At 45.5% G+C, this 17,866-nt stretch overlaps 1 protein-coding gene across 1 annotated transcript; it reads left to right on the forward strand.

Moving 5' to 3' along the window:
* Window positions 1–383: 383 nt before the first annotated feature.
* LOC127004770 (uncharacterized) lies at window positions 384–6,639 on the forward strand. The gene is made up of 2 exons (XM_050872879.1): window positions 384–609; window positions 4,692–6,639. The coding sequence occupies exon 2, from the start codon at window positions 4,695–4,697 to the stop codon at window positions 6,390–6,392; it is 1,698 nt and encodes a 565-aa protein (XP_050728836.1). The 5' UTR covers window positions 384–609; window positions 4,692–4,694; the 3' UTR covers window positions 6,393–6,639.
* The last annotated feature ends 11,227 nt before the right edge of the window (window positions 6,640–17,866 follow it).

Genomic DNA, 17,866 nt, shown 5'->3' on the forward strand with positions numbered 1-17,866 from the left:
GCCCGCTTTTATTCATTATCTACATCAATGACATAGACAATGGGATAACTAGTGACTTAGGTAAATATACAGATGACACCAAAATAGGACGCACTATTAGGACAGGGGAGGATGCTAGAGCACTGCAGGAGGATCTCAACAAACTGTCAGCTTGGTCAGAGAAATGGCAGATGAATTTTAACATCACCAAGTGGAATGGAGGCATACATTCCTCGTTCTTTCTCTACTCCTCACGCTAAAAAGCCTTGGTTGTTATAGTAGGATATCAATGTATTATTATTATTTAATATCACCACGAATTAGGCATACAATTGTCAATGGAAAAACCCCACGACAGATAGATCACGCCACCTTATAGGAATGTCGTCAAGAGCCTGGAAGACGCGCTCTGGCTTCCAGGGGGCTGTATGCAAAAGCACCAGGTGAAGACAGCTTTCGAGTTGTTTTTTTACTTATTTCATATTTCAGAGAAGAACCGCCGTTCTGCCCTCCCTTTGGCCTTCAAACCGAGCGGGAAGTTGGTTGACTTCGTCTCAGAGTTAGAGGTCAAGGTTCAGGAACACCCTCACCATCAACCCCTCGCAACGGCAGCAGCATTGCAAGCACAAAGTAAGGCATCTCTCACCTGTAGTTTTTGCAAACAATAAGTACATTCTGTACATTCTTGTTTCATGAAACGTAGGAATCAACACATTCGAGACGGGGCTCAGATAGGAGGTCAGGAGGTTACAGGGGCGGGCATCATTCATCACACAGGAACCCTAGGCCAAACCATCAGCGGAAGGCTGCCTTTTGCCATATCCACGGGAATTGTTTTCATGATTCAGACAGTTGTTCTGCTATACAAAAGGCCAAGGAGGAACAGAAGTACAAGTCCTCAGCGGACAGTAAACCACACTCCTCTTCTCAGAATAAAAAGACATGACTTCGTGACAGCCCCGAGGCGTACATCCAAGTGTCCCTTAAGGAAAATACTAATTGGGAGCAACTTGACTCCGTCATTGCCGCCTTGGGACGGACAAGCATAATTGTCCTCCCTTGCAAGGTGGGCAACACTTCACTCACCTTAGCGGTTGACACAGGTGCCACAGTCAATGTCATATCCGACTCCGCTTACAGGTCACTGACACGACACGCGAGTGGGGAAAATTGGCCGCTCAAGAGAACGACCTGAATGTGATAGGCGTGACGGGCACCACTTTGGGAATCCTTGGGCGAGTACCACTAACAGTCAGCTTACATGAAAAAGTATGTCCCTTTCGAGATTTCTTTTATGTCTCTAGCAGGTTTGCTTTACCTGTGGATGGGATCTTAGGATTGAACGCCATGAAAGACCTGCACATCGCCATAAACCCTGTAAGCAACGCGATCGTGTATCAAGGCCGACGCATACAGGGGATGGTCAATCCATCGCCTCTGTCAACTGTAATCTCACCCTCAGAGGTGGAAAATGACCAACCCACCACAGACTCAGGGGCTGCCACCGCCCAAGTGTCCACTCTTACGGACAAACCACACGAAACCATTGCAGACTTGTGGCGGACAGTAACGGCAGTCGTAGAAGGTCCTCATATAGTTCCGGATCGTGCTGCAAAACTTGTTAAAATCCGTTTGCCTAACGCCCTCCGGCGGGCAGTGATGTGTGTAACTACGGAGTTACTAACTAACACCACTTGACGGTGGACGTAACTCTAGCAACAGACAAGGAGGAAGGTTTTGAAGAGGCAGTGGTAATAAACACGTCTGGATCCCTGTATCCTTAAAACACGGTGTTCGATTATGCCAGTGTCTAGTGTATGGGAGAAATGTCGCCCCGGAACCAGCTGAATACCCTTCAGCCCAAGTTTCAGGCATATCCTCGGCGTGTCAGGCTTCTCCCGAACAAGACACAGCTCATTTAGAGGCGTTCCTAAAAGTTGCACACTATTCCGAAATTAAGCCAACCTTAGTCCAGCTTCTGGAGCAGTATCGGGGGGCGCTTGCTCTACCAGGCGAGCCGCTTGAGTTACGCAGTGTGCTGAACACCACATTAAGTTAACCCAATACAAATCCTGTATATATCAATGCGTACAAGCTCCCCACAGTCAGAGGAGGTGGTGCAACAACTTATCTCTGAAATGTTAGAACAAGGTGTCATCAAAGAATCGAATTCCCCGTGGAATTCGCCCTTGTTCCTGGTTCCAAAGAAAGACGGCTCTTATCGTCCTGTGATTGATTTCCGGCGTGTGAACACCGCGACCGTGGATGATCATTTTCCGCTTCCGTTCTTAGAGATCTTCTGATGTGTCTCGGTAGAGGAAATAAAGTCTTTACGAGTCTTGATCTGGTCAGTGGCTACTGGCAACTGCCCATGGCCCCGAGTCACGTGAAATAACGGCTTTCAGCACGCCTCATGGCCACTATGAGTGGACGAGGATGCCGTTCGGGCTCAAAGGAGCTCCTTGACCTTCAAGGACAATGAACAGTATTTTGGTGACTTGCTGGGCAACTCTGTCTATGTGTATTTAGACGACATCATCATAGCAAGTAAAGACGTGCATGCACACATGGAAACACTAAAAGCAGTCCTACACAGACTTCAAGAGGTCGGATTAAAGCTCAAAATCACCAAATGTGAGTTTTTAAAGCCTCGGATCAAGTTCTTGGGGCATGTCGTGGACGAATTCGGCATCCATACAGTGGACGACAAAATAAAGGCGATTGCCGAGTGCCCTCAGCCTACGTCTGCGTCCAAGGTACGGTCTTTCTTGGGTGTCGCAGGTTATTACAGGCCTTTCATTAAGGACTTCGCAGCTCGCGCAGGTCCCTAACCCATCTTTTAAAGAAAGACGTACCATTTCAGTGGCTCCCAGCTCAACAAACGAGTTTTGAGGATTTAAAGAAAGCGCTTACACAGGCTCCGGTCCTTGTCTTTCCGGATTTCAAGGACCCCTTTCAGCTTTGTACCGACGCTTCGGCTAGTGGAGTAGGAGCCGCGCTGATGCAAACAGATATGTCCGGCAAAAAGCATGTGATAGCGTTCGCCAGTCGAGTACTTACAGCTCCGGAAAAGAACTATTCTGTTACCCACCTAGAGGCTCTTGCCATTGTGTGGGCTCTGAAGCATTTTCGTGACATTGTGATGGGGTACAAAATTGTGGTGTTTACGGACCACGCGGCCATAACTGATCTTTTCAAGGGAAAAAACCTACACGGTCGTCTGGCAAGATGGTTCATAACGATCCATGCATACAATCCGGAGATAAAATACATCACCGGGAAAACAAATGTGGTCGCAGATGCCTTATCTCGGAATGTTCCGATAGGCGCGATTACCACCCCAGAGGTCATCCACAACTTCACTTCACCTGAGCTACACACTGCTCAGCGTGACCACCCTGTGGAAGAGGTTAATTTACGCCCTCGAGTCGGAGACGAATCAAACCTTCCTGAATTGCCAGTTCCCTTTCACAATTCTTCCTATCAGAGGACAACCTCCTTTGTAGGTCATGGCCAACCAAACCGGTACCTATAGACCAACTGGTCATCCCAGACATATACGTCCCCGTGACGCTTAAGCTGGTCCATAACACACCCATTGCGGGTCACCCAGGAAGAGACAAGACGCTATCTGTCACCAGACGAAAATTCTACTGGCCCACATTACGGGTTGATGTAGAAAAACATGTCGCACATTGCGTCGTTTGTGCTAAGCACAAGGGGTCCGTCAAAGGGCCAGCACCTATGTTGCAATACCCAGTACCAGAGGCGCCATGGGATGTTGTTAATATAGACTTACTACAGCTCCCCCAGAGCCAACATGGCTCGCGCTACTTATTGGTGTGCGTCGACCAGTTCTCTAGGTTTCTAGTTCTAGCGCCTCTCAAGGACAAGACAGCCACACGCGTGGCCCATGCCCTCGTGACTCACGTGTTGTGTCCACATTCGTCTCCTCGAATTCTTCTGGTGACAATGGCACCGAGTTTAGGAACTCAGTATTGAGCGAAATATGCGCTCAGTTTAACATCACGCAATCCTTCATCACAGCTTACCACCCAGCTGCTAATGGGTTGGCGGAGAGGGCTAATAGGAAAATCTTACAGGTCCTCAGGCCTATCGTGAACGATCTCCAATATAATTGGGAGGATTGGCTATCGCATATAGCCGCTTCCATAAATACGTCGGTAAACGACTCTACGGGGAAGTCTCCCTACTACATCTTGTATGGGGTGGAGAAACGTCTTCCGTACGACTTCCTTACAACCCCACAGCAACCTCTCTACAACATTGATAGGTACGCACAACAGCAGATGCATATGTTTTCCAAGATACACTCAGAAGTTAGGTGTACGTTAAAAGCTACGAAGGTTGAAATGATGTCAAAACAACACAAACAGGCCGTCCCGGTGAATTTCAAAGAGGGTGACACGGTCATGATTAAGCAAGCGGAAAGGAGTTCGAAACTGGGGGCTAAATTTGTGGGTCGTTACCGAGTTGTTCGGAATGTCAGGGGAAATCGGTTCGAGGTTCTCGAGTCGAATAGTGGAGTCAGTCTAGAAGTTCACAGTGATCGTCTGAAAGTAATTCCCTCACCTTTGGACCTTGATATTGGTACTTCCCCCTCAGAGTCAAATGTTCAACAAGATAATCCCAACACCCATAGCTATAACTTGAGACCACGGGTTTAAATACTTCATTCCCACCACTTTCAGATCATGATGTTGCGTTTTCTGACCATCTTGTTGTCCCTCGGCTCCCTGCTTGCAACAACACCCATCCACCTGAAGCCTGGTGCCCTCACGGCACACATAGGAGAGGTCTTCCTCATAGAAGATGTGCTCCTCGTAAAATATCCATATACTTCCTTGACCAACACCACGGACACAATCAGGATAGTCTCAGAAAAACTACTCGGCATGGCAGACGCCATCCGGGCTTCCACGACTAGGGAATCAAAGGCTCCTTCTAGTACCAACTCTCTGACTCTTTTTCAACTACTGGAGGATAGGATTCTGTTCTTACGGGGAAAAGTTGATGAGGTAAACATGGATTATAGTTTTCACTCAGTTCACTCTCGGGTAAAGAGGGGGTTGCTCAACATCGTGGGGTCCGCCTCAAAGTTCCTTTTCGGTACGGCTACCGACGAGGACGTTCGCGATTTGCGGGACCACTACGCTCATGTACTTTCCTTTGCTGCTCGAAATCGCAGGGTGATCAATGCCAATTGTAGAAAACTTGCGCAATTGCATACTAACATTGCGGTACTGCTAGAGCAGACAAATAAGATGGTAGAGGTTATCAACATAGTTGTCAAACAGATCGACCAGGTGAATCAGTTTCTCCTCCTAGATCAGGCCTTGCATGTATTGGAAAACGTCATTACCTCCGTCGCAACGGCTAATCAGCAGGTTATTAGCAACATGGTTGATGCAGCGCACGGTAGAGTCACACCTGCCTTGTTCCCTCTACACGATTTGAGAACGACTGTCCAGATCGGGTATCAAAATTATAGCCTGACGCCTTTATTCACCCCGGACATGAGTCAATATTTTTACCCCTTGATTGAGTCCAGCCTCACCCCTGATGCCATAATCATTCATGTTCCGTTTCAGACGGCGGACGTGTTTGAGGCACACGAAATTGTCCCGTTCCCTTTTTCGGCAAAGGACAGTGTGTTGGTCCTGGACACGTCCCCGTCTCTTGTTCTAATCGCGAAGGATTTCGCTCTGTATTCAACGGGTAGCTACTCACTCTTGCAGTATTGCAAGGAGACGGTCTTTGGGCGATTCTATTGTTCTGCGTCTCTCTTTGCCTTCCTTCCAGTTCGGGGAGGGGTATGCGAGATCGCCCTCACCCGCGTGAACGCGTCTGACGCTCTTTCCCTGTGCCCTTACAAGCAGCTAACACCAACGCCTGTTTTCCATAAGAACTTTCAGGGTCTGCATTATTTTTATTTCCCTCAGTCATTCTATGTATCGGTCATCTGCCCGGAGGGTACCACTTATCAACGGGTTACTGGTCACTATGCCATAGCGGAAGCATGCTATATCCGCTCCACTAACATAACAACGTACCCGTCCCGGATTCGTCTGGTTTTCACGGCCAATATTTCCCATCGAGTGTTTCCTCTACGGTCTCTCGATGACATTCATTTCTCCAGCATCTCGTATGTGACTAATTCCCTTAATTCATTGTCTTTCGCGAACAAAACAGAGTTTGCGGAAACCCTGGAGGAATCGCTGCCTGATTATTTGCATCTCCCCTACCTGTACCCTGGATTTTTTGTACCAATGTTTCTGATGTTCGTCAGTCTCGTCGTCATGTGCTACCTTATTAGGAGAAACTCTGTCCTGCACGATTATTTGGTTGTGCAGACACGGCGACTGGATGCCGGGAGGCCACTGGCAAGGTAGTTTTCCTTTTCTCAGACAAGTCAGGGGACAGAAACCTGGCTGCTCCTATACTTAACATTGTACTGTGTTTCACTACTGTATTTTTTCTTTAGGAGCTAGATCAACGTTTCATTGTCTGTAACTATGCCAGTTGATAGTTTCTTATACATGTGTCCTTATATTTATCTTTTGAGAGGTTTCTTATGTTTCATGTCACACACGTTGTGGTTTCCCTCTCCCTATTTATATTATAATTCCACATCTGTTCTTACATAGCCAGTGTTTTGATATAGTTGTATCATAGGCAGTCTGCTTGACAAAGACACAAGACCGTTACATGGTTTAATCACACTTGTTCTCGTGCTGTCAGTGATAGAGAGGCAGCTCACAAAAGGTACCAGAGCCTTCAAACTAATGCTAATTATGAACTTTACATTTCTGCCCGAAATCGTGCCAAATCTATTCTCCGACTAACCAAAAATTCTTTCATTAATAGAAAATGCCAAAACCTTGCTTTCTCTAACTCTTCCCGTGACTTCTGGCATCTAGCCAAAAACATCTCCTTCAACTTCACTTCTTCATCTTTCCCTCCACTCCTCAGTCCTGACGGCAACACTGCCGTCTCATCTATCTCTAAGGCTGAACTCTTCTCTCAAACTTTTTCTAAAAACTCCACTCTGGACGATTCTGGGCATATTCCTCCTACTCATCCCCCCTCTGACTCCTTTATGCCTGTTATAAAGATTCTTCAAAATGATGTTTTCTATGCCCTCTCTGGCCTCAATCCTCAGAAGGCTTATGGACCTGATGGAGTGCCTCCTATTGTCCTTAAAAACTGTGCCTCCGTGCTGTCACCCTGCCTGGTCAAACTCTTTCGCCTCTGCCTGTCAACATGTACCTTTCCTTCTTGCTGGAAGTATGCCTTCATACAGCCTGTACCTATGAAGGGTGACCGCTCCAATCCCTCAAACTACCGTCCTATAGCTTTACTTTCTTGTCTATCTAAAGCTTTTGAATCAATCCTTAACCGGAAGATTCAAAAGCACCTTTCCACTTCTGACCTTCTATCTGATCGCCAGTATGGGTTCCGCAAGGGGCGTTCTACTGGTGATCTCCTAGCCTTCTTAACTGACTCTTGGTCATCCTCTCTTAGCCGTTTCGGTGAAACCTTTGCTATTGCGCTGGACATATCAAAAGTTTTTGATAGGGTCTGGCACAAATCTTTGCTTTCCAAACTACCCTTCTACGGTTTCTATCCTTCTCTCTGTACCTTTATCTCCAGTTTCCTTTCTGACCGTTCTATTTCTGCCGTGGTAGACGGTCAGTGTTCTTCCCCTAAATCTATTAACAGTGGTGTCCCACAGGGCTCTGTCCTATCTCCCACTCTTTTTCTGTTGTTAATTGATGATCTTCTTTCCAAAACGAACTGTCCTATCCATTCCTACGCCGATGATTCCACTCTGCATTACTCAACTTCTTTTAATAGAAGACCCACCCTTCAGGAACTTAACGACTCAAGGCTGGAGGCTGCAGAACGCTTAGCCTCAGACCTTACTATTATTTCCGATTAGATCAAGAGGAACCTGGTGTCCTTCAACGCCTCAAAAACACAGTTTCTCCACCTATCCACTCGACATAATCTTCCAAACAACTATCCCCTATTCTTTGACAACACCCAGCTATCACCTTCCTCAACACTAAACATCCTCGGTCTATCCTTAACTCAAAATCTCAACTGGAAACTTCATATCTCATCTCTTACTAAATCAGCTTCCTCGAGGCTGGGCGTTCTGTACCGTCTCCGCCAGTTCTTCTCCCCTGCACAGTTGCTGTCCATATACAGGGGCCTTGTCCGCCCTCGTATGGAGTATGCATCTCATGTGTGGGGGGGCTCCACTCACACAGCTCTTCTGGACAGAGTGGAGGCTAAGGCTCTTCGTCTCATCAGCTCTCCTCCTCATACTGATAGTCTTTTACCTCTTAAATTCCGCTGCAATGTTGCCTCTCTTTCTATCTTCTATCGATATTTCCACGCTGATTGCTCTTCTGAACTTGCTAACTGCATGCCTCCCCCCCTCCCGCGGCCCCGTTGCACTCGACTTTCTACTCATGCTCATCCCTATACTGTCCAAACCCCTTATGCAAGAGTTAACCAGCATCTTCACTCTTTCATCCCTCACGCTGGTAAACTCTGGAACAATCTTCCTTCATCTGTATTTCCTCCTGCCTTCGACTTGAACTCTTTCAAGAGGAGGGTATCAGGACATCTCTCCTCCCATATTTGATTTTGCTTTCGGCCACCTCTTTTGTTTCTTTTTTAGGAGCAGCGAGTAGCGGGCTCTTTTTTAATTATTGTTTTCTTTTTGTGTGTGCCCTAGAGCTGCCTCCTTTGTTGTAAAAAAAAAAAAAAAAAAAAAAAAAGCGTACTTAGTGTAGGAACACGCAACCCATTACACGGGTATAGTTTAGACTCCACAGCGATAGGTAGATCAGAGTGTGAAAGGGATTTGGGAGTGTTAGTGAACTCTGACCTAAAACTAAGGAAGCAATGTATTAGTGCGAGGAATAAGGCTAACAGGGTATTAGGCATTATTAACAGGACGGTAACTAACATGAGTGCAGAGGTCATCCTCAGACTCTATTTAGCGTTAGTTAGGGGGGGGGGCACAGGGGGCAAGTGCCCCCCCCCCCACAGGAACTCCTTTTTTGTGGGTTTGTTGGAAGTTCTCGAGAATGACATGCCGTGCATGGCTGTAACCGCCCAAATAGTGTAGATCAGCGGTTCTTAACCTGGGGGTCGTGACCCCCTGGGGGGTCGTTTGGGGTTTCTCGAGGTGTCGCGGAGTGTTTGGGAGAAGATAATTTATTTCATGTATGTGAAGCGGCCAGCTGCTGAAAACATCAACCACAATCAGTCAGTCAGTCAGATCATAGCTACGGGGGCAGGGTCTGTATGTGCTCCGCTCCTGGCTGTGACTCCCAGGGCGCAGCAGTTGCACCAAGGTTTTGAGTCATGCAAGTATGAGGCCAAGCAAACTGAAGGTTCATTTTGAGTCTTACCATAGCCAACTGGTGGACAAAAGCTTGGACGCCCGAAAACATTAGACTTTATCATGATGCCAGGCGACGAGTAAAAAGATTAGTATGTCAGGAAAAGCGTAGATATGAAGAAACTATTGCGGCCAACTGTAAAAATAATCCGAAATCCTTCTTCAGTTACATAAACAACAGAAAGGCGATCAGAAGTGGAATTGGACCCTTAACAAACAGCGACGGTGCACTAGTGACTGACAGCCAACACGTTGCAAACCTATTAGACAATTACTTTTCCTCGGTGTTTAATACTAACAGTCCTCCCACCACTACCACCAACACCAGTACTATTGTAAATCCCGAGCATGCATTGCCTAACTTTGAAATAACAACCGATGAAATCCTTAAAGCCCTTCAATCACTTAAAACAAATAAAAGTCCTGGACCTGACAAAGTATATCCTACACTGCTCAAAGAAACAAAGAGCGAAATACTCTCCTCGTTCACAACCGTATTCAGTATGTCCTTGCGACAAGGAATCGTCCCTTCGGATTGGAAAAAGGCTAACGTGACACCGATTTTTAAGAAAGGAGACCAAAAATTACCAGGTAATTACAGGTCCATTAGTCTAACTTCGGTTGTAGGTAAGCTACTTGAGAGCATAATTGGAGACAAGATTGTGAGTCATCTTGAAAGCCACTCATTAATTGGGGACTCACAACATGGCCTCCGTAACAAAAGATCCTACCTATCAAACCTATTGACCTTTTATAACGACCTCTTCACAGTTTATGACGTAACCAAATCACTGGACGTAGTCTATCTTGATTTCCAGAAAGAGTTTGATAAAGTCCCACATCACAAATTACTTTATAAATTAAAGCAAGTAGGTATTGACGGTCAAATACACCAATGGATCGCGAATTGGTTGAGCATCAGACAACAAAGAGTGGTGATTGACGGATTTAACTCAGAGTGGGCGCCGGTCACTAGTGGCGTCCCTCAGGGCTCGGTTCTTGGCCCAGTGCTCTTCATTATTTACATCAACGATGTGGATGTTGGACTCAATAATCGCGTTAGTAAATCTGCAGACGACACAAAGATTGGTAACTCGGTTAACACTGACGAAGACAGGCAAAGCCTCCAAGAGGATTTGCACAAAATTTCAGCTTGGTCGGATAGATGGGAGATGCCCTTTAACGTAGACAAGTGCCAGGTCCTTCAAGTTGGAACAAGGAATAAGAAGTTCGATTACGAAATGCGCGGCGTTAAACTCAAAAGAGTTCAATGCGTTAAGGACTTGGGGGTCAAAATCGCGTCAAACCTCAAATTCTCACAGCAATGCATCAATGCAGCAAATAAAGCGAACAGAATGTTGGGCTTCATTAAAATAAACTTTTTATTCAAGAATAAAGATGTAATACTTCCACTCTACAATAGTTTAGTCAGACCCCACTTGCGGTATGCGGTACAGTTTTGGTCTCCCCACCATGCAAAGCTAGGACATTGCCAAATTAGAAGGTGTTCAGCGTCGGGCAACAAAAATGATCCCTTCCTTGCGCAACAAATCCTACGAAGAAAGGCTTTTCTTCTTAACATGTCCTCTCTTGAGAAACGTCGCCTCCGAGGAAAACTGATCGAATGTTTTAAAATACTTAATGGCTTCACGAATGTAGACAGATCAACATTGTTTATGATCGATGACACTTTGCGTACGAGGAACAATGGCGTAAAACTCAAATGTAGACAAGTAAATTCAGACTGCACCAAATGGACTGCGAGAATGGAATAAGCTCCCACCTTCAGTGGTCCAGTGTAACACGATTGACTCCTTCAAAAACAAGCTCGACCGTCACTTCCTTCAATTTAGAGTTGAACCTAGAGTTGAAATGCAACGTTTTGGAGCCATCTGATTAATGTAGAATCACTTAGGTTTAACCCTATACGTTCCGACCCGGGCCACAATTGCCCCCCCCCTGAGGATTTTTGTCAAAACGATCATTTTTTTTTTATTACCAAGTTTAAAAGAAAAACAGACCTACTGATAAACGTAGAAAATACCGTAGATTAAGATGCGATATCAAAAATAACCATAGGAGCCTCCGTTATCTTGCTAAACACGAATATTTAGAAACACCGACGCGAATCATTTTGAAGCACGGCGATACGCTGTGAAAAAAAAACCAACGTTCAAACGCCTCCGGATGACGATATTATTACTGTTATAAGTATTATATACCTGTATTGTATAGTGCTATACTGCATGTTCTGCATCTTTTATGTTAACAAAGCTTTAGCTGATACACTAAACAGACCAACAAACAAGCTGGCTGTAATAAACATGATAAAAACGTACACAGCCCGCTGTGTACGAGAGTTATTCAACGGCAGTTGGCGACACGAGCTTGTGATTGATGATTGATTGATAGTTTATTATTGCAAGTAACCAACAATAGACAAGAGAGGAACATGCCATCCCTCTTGATACATATTGATGTGCGTGCATTCGTATGTGTGTGTGTGTGTTTACGGTGTGTGTGTGTGTGTGTGTGTGTGTGTGTGTGTGTGTGTTTTTGTGTTGCCATGCGCGTCTCTGTGGCCCGGCGAGGGGTTGCTATGCTCGTGTTCTATGACGAATTATGGCACATACAATACTTATTTTGACACTACCATAAGGTGATAACTGTGTCTCGTACATATGTTAATTTCTTGTACTTTGGCCAGACAATTCCTGCGCTAACCTTGCAACTCCCTTACGGATGGAGGCTTGAAAAAAACAAACAAAGATACTAGTCCCGCAACGCAAAAGTGATCCAACCCCTGATGGTAGTGATGATGGTTGTGGTGATGGAGGCAGGAAAAATCAGCACAAAATAGACTTCTGCGTTGAAGATAAGTGTGTCAGACAGAGAGAGAGAGAGAGAGAGGCCAGTCATAGGATATTTGACCGTTTGAACCTAGCTCCCCTCTCTTCCATCTTTCATAGTATTTTTTTCTCATTTCGCTAAATTTCGCGTTCCTATTCGTCTTGATTTCCTAAAATAATCTCTCTCTCTCTCTCTCTCTCTCTCTCTCTCTCTCTCTCTCTCTCTCTCTCTCTCTCTCTCTCTCTCTCTCTCTCTCTCTCTCTCTCTCTCTATATATATATATATATATATATATATATATATATATATATATATATATATATATATATATATATATATATATATATATATATATATATATATATATATATATATATATATATATATATATATATATATATATATATATATATATATATATATATATATATATATATATATATATTAACCAGGCAACAATGAGTGGTTAGCAAACCATGATACCCCCCCGTCTGTGAACGGATAATACCCAAAATAATATCAGTGCCAGTGTCACTTGCTGCGAAATATTCATGTCATTCATATTCAGTTCCTTTCAATATAAGCAAATATACTCTTATCGGCAAAAAAAAATTACTTTCTATAAATCACTGGCCTCGTATGGTTTATTTTGGATGCATTGAGAGAGAGAGAGAGAGAGAGAGAGAGAGAGAGAGAGAGAGAGAGATTATTTTGGGATATCAAGACGAATAGGAAAGCGAAATTTAGCGTAATAAAAAAAATACTATGAAAGATGGAAGAGAGGGGAGCTAGGTTCAAACGGTCAAGTAGTCTATCATTGGCCTCTCTCTCTCTCTCTCTCTCTCTCTCTCTCTCTCTCTCTCTCTCTCTCTCTCTCTCTCTCTGACACTTATCAACAACGCCACCATCACCACCACCATCATCACCACCATCATCATCATCACCATCATCATCACCACCATCATCATCAACACCACCATCACCATCATCATCATCACCATCATCATCACCACCATCATCATCACCACCATCATCACCACCATCATCACCATCATCATCACCACCATCATCATCACCATCATCACCATCATCATCATCATCACCATCATCATCACCACCATCATCATCACCACCATCATCACCACCATCATCATCATCACCACCATCATCACCATCATCATCACCACCATCACCATCACCACCATCATCATCATCATCACCACCATCACCATCACCACCATCACCATCACCACCATCATCATCACCACCATCACCATCACCATCATCATCATCACCATCATCATCACCACCACCATCATCATCACCACCATCACCACCACCATCATCATCACCATCACCACCACCATCATCACCATCAACATCATCACCATCATCATCACCATCATCATCACCACCATCATCATCATCACCACCATCACCATCATCACCATCACCACCATCATCACCACCATCACCATCACCACCATCATCATCACCACCATCATCATCATCACCACCATCATCACCACCATCATCACCACCATCATCATCACCACCATCATCATCACCACCATCATCATCACCACCATCATCACCACCATCATCACCACCATCATCATCACCACCATAATCATCACCACCATCACCATCATCACCATCATCATCACCATCATCATCACCACCATCATCATCACCACCATCATCACCACCATCATCATCATCATCACCATCATCACCATCATCATCACCATCATCATCACCACCATCATCATCATCACCACCATCACCATCATCACCATCACCACCATCATCATCACCACCATCATCATCACCACCATCATCATCACCACCATCACCATCACCACCATCATCATCACCACCATCATCATCACCACCATCATCACCACCATCATCACCACCATCATCACCACCATCATCATCACCATCATCATCACCACCATCATCATCACCATCATCACCATCATCATCACCACCATCATCATCACCACCATCACCATCATCACCATCACCACCATCATCATCACCACCATCACCATCACCACCATCATCATCACCACCATCATCACCACCATCATCATCACCATCATCATCACCATCATCATCACCACCATCATCATCACCACCATCATCACCACCATCATCATCATCATCACCATCATCACCATCATCATCACCATCATCATCACCACCATCATCATCATCACCACCATCACCATCATCACCATCACCACCACCATCATCACCACCACCATCATCACCACCATCATCACCACCATCATCATCACCACCATCATCATCACCACCATCATCACCATCATCATCACCACCATCATCATCACCACCATCATCACCATCATCACCATCATCACCACCATCATCATCACCACCATCACCATCATCACCAAAAAGGAGGAAGAAGAGGATGAAGAAGAGGAAGAGGAAGAAGAGGAGGAAATAGAGGAAGAGGAGGGAGAGGAGGAAGAAGAAGAGGAAGAGGAAGAAGAGGAGGAAATAGAGGAAGAAGAAAGGAAGAGGAAGAAGTAGAGGTAGGGAGGAAAAGGAGGAAGAAGCTAGAAGAGGAAGAAGAAGAGGACGAGAAGCTAGGAAGAGGGTGGAAAAGTATAGAAGAAGAGGAAGAAGAAGAGGAAGAAGAAGGGGACAATAAGGAGGAAGAAGAGGAAGAAGGAAGAAGAGGAAGACTAGGAAGAGTAGGAAGAAGAGGAGAAAAGGAGGAAGAGGATGAAGAAGAGGAAGAGGAAGAAGAGGAGGAAAGAGGAAGAAGAGGTGGGAGAGGAGGAAGAAGAGAGAAAGAGGAAGAGGAGGAAGAAGAAGAGCAAAATCAAGAAAAGGAAGAAGAAGATGAGAAGGAAGAAAAAAAGGAAGAGTGAGAGGAAGAATGAGGAAGAAGAGTAGGACGAGAAGCTAGGAAGAGGAGGAAAAGTAGGAAGCAGAGGAAGAGGAAAAGGAAGAAGAAGAGGAAGAGAGGGGGAAAAGAGGGAAGAGGAAAGGAGAAAGAAGAGGAAGAGGAGGAAGAGGAAAAGGAGGAAGAAGAGGAGGAAGGAAAGGAGGAAGAGCAAGAAGAAGAGTAAGAGGAAGAAGAGGAGGAAATAGAGGAAGAAGAGGAGGAGGAAGAACAGGAAGAGGAGGAAGATGAAGAAAAAGAGGATGAAGAAGAGGAAGAGGAAGAAGAGGAAGAGGCAGAAGAAAAGGAAGAGGAAGAAAAAGAGGCGAGAAGCTAGCGAGAAAAGGAAAAGGAGGAAGAGGAGGAAGAAGAGGAAGAGGAAGAATAAAAGGAGAAAGAAGAGGAAGAGAAGGAAGAAGAAAAGGAGAAAGAAGAGGAGGAAGAAAAGAAGGAAGAAGAGGAAGAAGAAGAAGAAAGAATAGGAAGAGGAAGAAGAAGAAAAGAAGGAAGAATAGGAGGAAGAGGGAGAAAAGGATTTTATTTCTTGAGAGTTTCTTTTCACTCATTATTCACTATTGCTTTACACCATTGATTAGGTTCCAGTACTTAGTGTTCACGAGCGTTATTGTTGTTCAGAAAAATCAATACGATGCTGGCTATACGAGGGCGAAAAATCTCAAGGGGTCGGAACGTATAGGGACCACCTAGTCTGGACCATGGGGTATGTGTGGTCTGATCTTCTATGTAAATCTATGTAAGCGAAAAGAAGCTGCTCTGAAGGCCAGTCGCATCGATTCCACTGGTCAGTTCGCTCGTCAGAACAATGCAGCGCGCTGGAGGCTCCATACAGAATTGCTCTAAAAAATCGCGCAGACCAAGAAGCCTCATACCATTGGTGAAAATCTGATTAAGCCTTCCATTCTGGAAACAATGAAGGTGATTCATATAGAACAGCAGGCACACAAGTTGAGGGCAATTTCCCTTTTGAATGATACAGTCAAAAGTAGGATCTCGCTTCTTCTGCTTGAAACCGTGTTTAGGCATGGACAACCCAAACACAGCAGGGCGACACGCGTCTACCTGCATCCGCGGCGCAGACGGTACTGACAGGAGTGAGGATATTCTCTTGCAAGTGGTGAGTGCTGTGAAGAGTAGTCCTGTTTTTTCCTTGCAACTGGATGAGTCGACAGATGTTGCCTCATGTTCCCAACTTATTGCTTATGTTCGCTACCTTGATAAGGAAGGTATGAAGGATGAGTACTTGTACTCTGAGCCAGTGGCCACAACAACTCGTGGAGAAGATATTTTCAAAATCCTAGAAGCCTTTCTCCTTATTAAACATGGGCTGAGTTGGGAACCACTTGTCGGTCTGTGTACATTCGTGAAGAATGTCGCTCCGCATGTCTCCTTCACTCATTGCACGATTCATCTGTATGCTTTGGCGATGAAGACTATCCCACCTGGACTTCAAGAAGTGCTCACAGACGTCGTGAAGATTGTGAACCATATCCAGGGGCGGATACAGGGGGGGGGAGCCCAGGGGGCCCGGGCCCCCCCAAAGTCTCCGCCCCCCCCTAGAAAATCTCGAGTGTATGCGGATAGTGGGTACAGAACTGACTCACTTATAATGTGCTGCAACTATAATACGGAATGTGTCGTCGGCTGTAGGCACATGCAGGCGCGGATATGGGGGTGGGGAGCCAGATGGCCCGGGCCCCCCCAAAAAAATATTAGCATAGCTACAATATTTGAAATATCCATAAAATATATTTAAGATACCCCTAAAAAGCTAGAGAGCTGGGGAGCGAAGCCGGCCGCCGCTAGATAGCTCTGGACGCTGTCCTCCAAACTTTAAAAAAAAATCCTCCTCTATAGGTTCCTTGGGCTTTACTATGCGGAGGTGGACGGGATGCTCAGGCAAGATTTATATTTTTTCGGTGTCTGATGTAATTTTTCACTCCTGCAGGGCAGGGCACGACGGGCACGTGCCCAGGGCCCCGCGCTCTTATGGGCCCTACACTCACCTCACCATCTATATACTCGTACAGGGCCGTAGTACGCCGTACCCAGGGGGGGGAGGGGCCGAGGGTGTCACGACCCTTCCCCCCCCCCCCATCTGCTAAAATGTCCACTTTCTGAGAGAGTCAAAACGAAAACTGGTACCTTTCTGTTGGATTTCTGGAGATCTCACGATTTTTTAAAATTTATTTTCAGTATTTAAGTTACGGAATCGTATATTGAATATTATAGAGCAAGATGTAAAGGCCTAGGAAAAAATCTTTGTGACCTCATTCCTCACATGCAAGCAGAAAGTGAATTTTTGTGCAGTCCACTATCATCATTCGGCGCCTCGAAGAGGAAATAAGGGAAGACTTCCTTGCCTTTGTGCACGCCCAAGACCTCACCGGTAAAGGTTTAGCCTGGCTCCTTTTGCGCACCGTTGAAGACCTCGGATTGGACATGGCCAAGTGCAGGGGACTTGGTTTCGATGGAGCAAGTGCCATGATGGGAAAATTCAAAGGGTGTGCCGCAGTACTCATGAAGAAGTACACCCTGGCCAACCCAATCCACTGCTCTAACCACCGGCAGAATCTAGTACTGACAAAGGCGTGTGACGTCAAGGAAGTGAAGATCGCTCTTCAAACACTGACCGAGGTGTACAACTTCGTTCA

Source organism: Eriocheir sinensis, chromosome 29, assembly GCF_024679095.1.
Source record: "Eriocheir sinensis breed Jianghai 21 chromosome 29, ASM2467909v1, whole genome shotgun sequence".
Lineage (NCBI taxonomy): Eukaryota > Metazoa > Arthropoda > Malacostraca > Decapoda > Varunidae > Eriocheir > Eriocheir sinensis.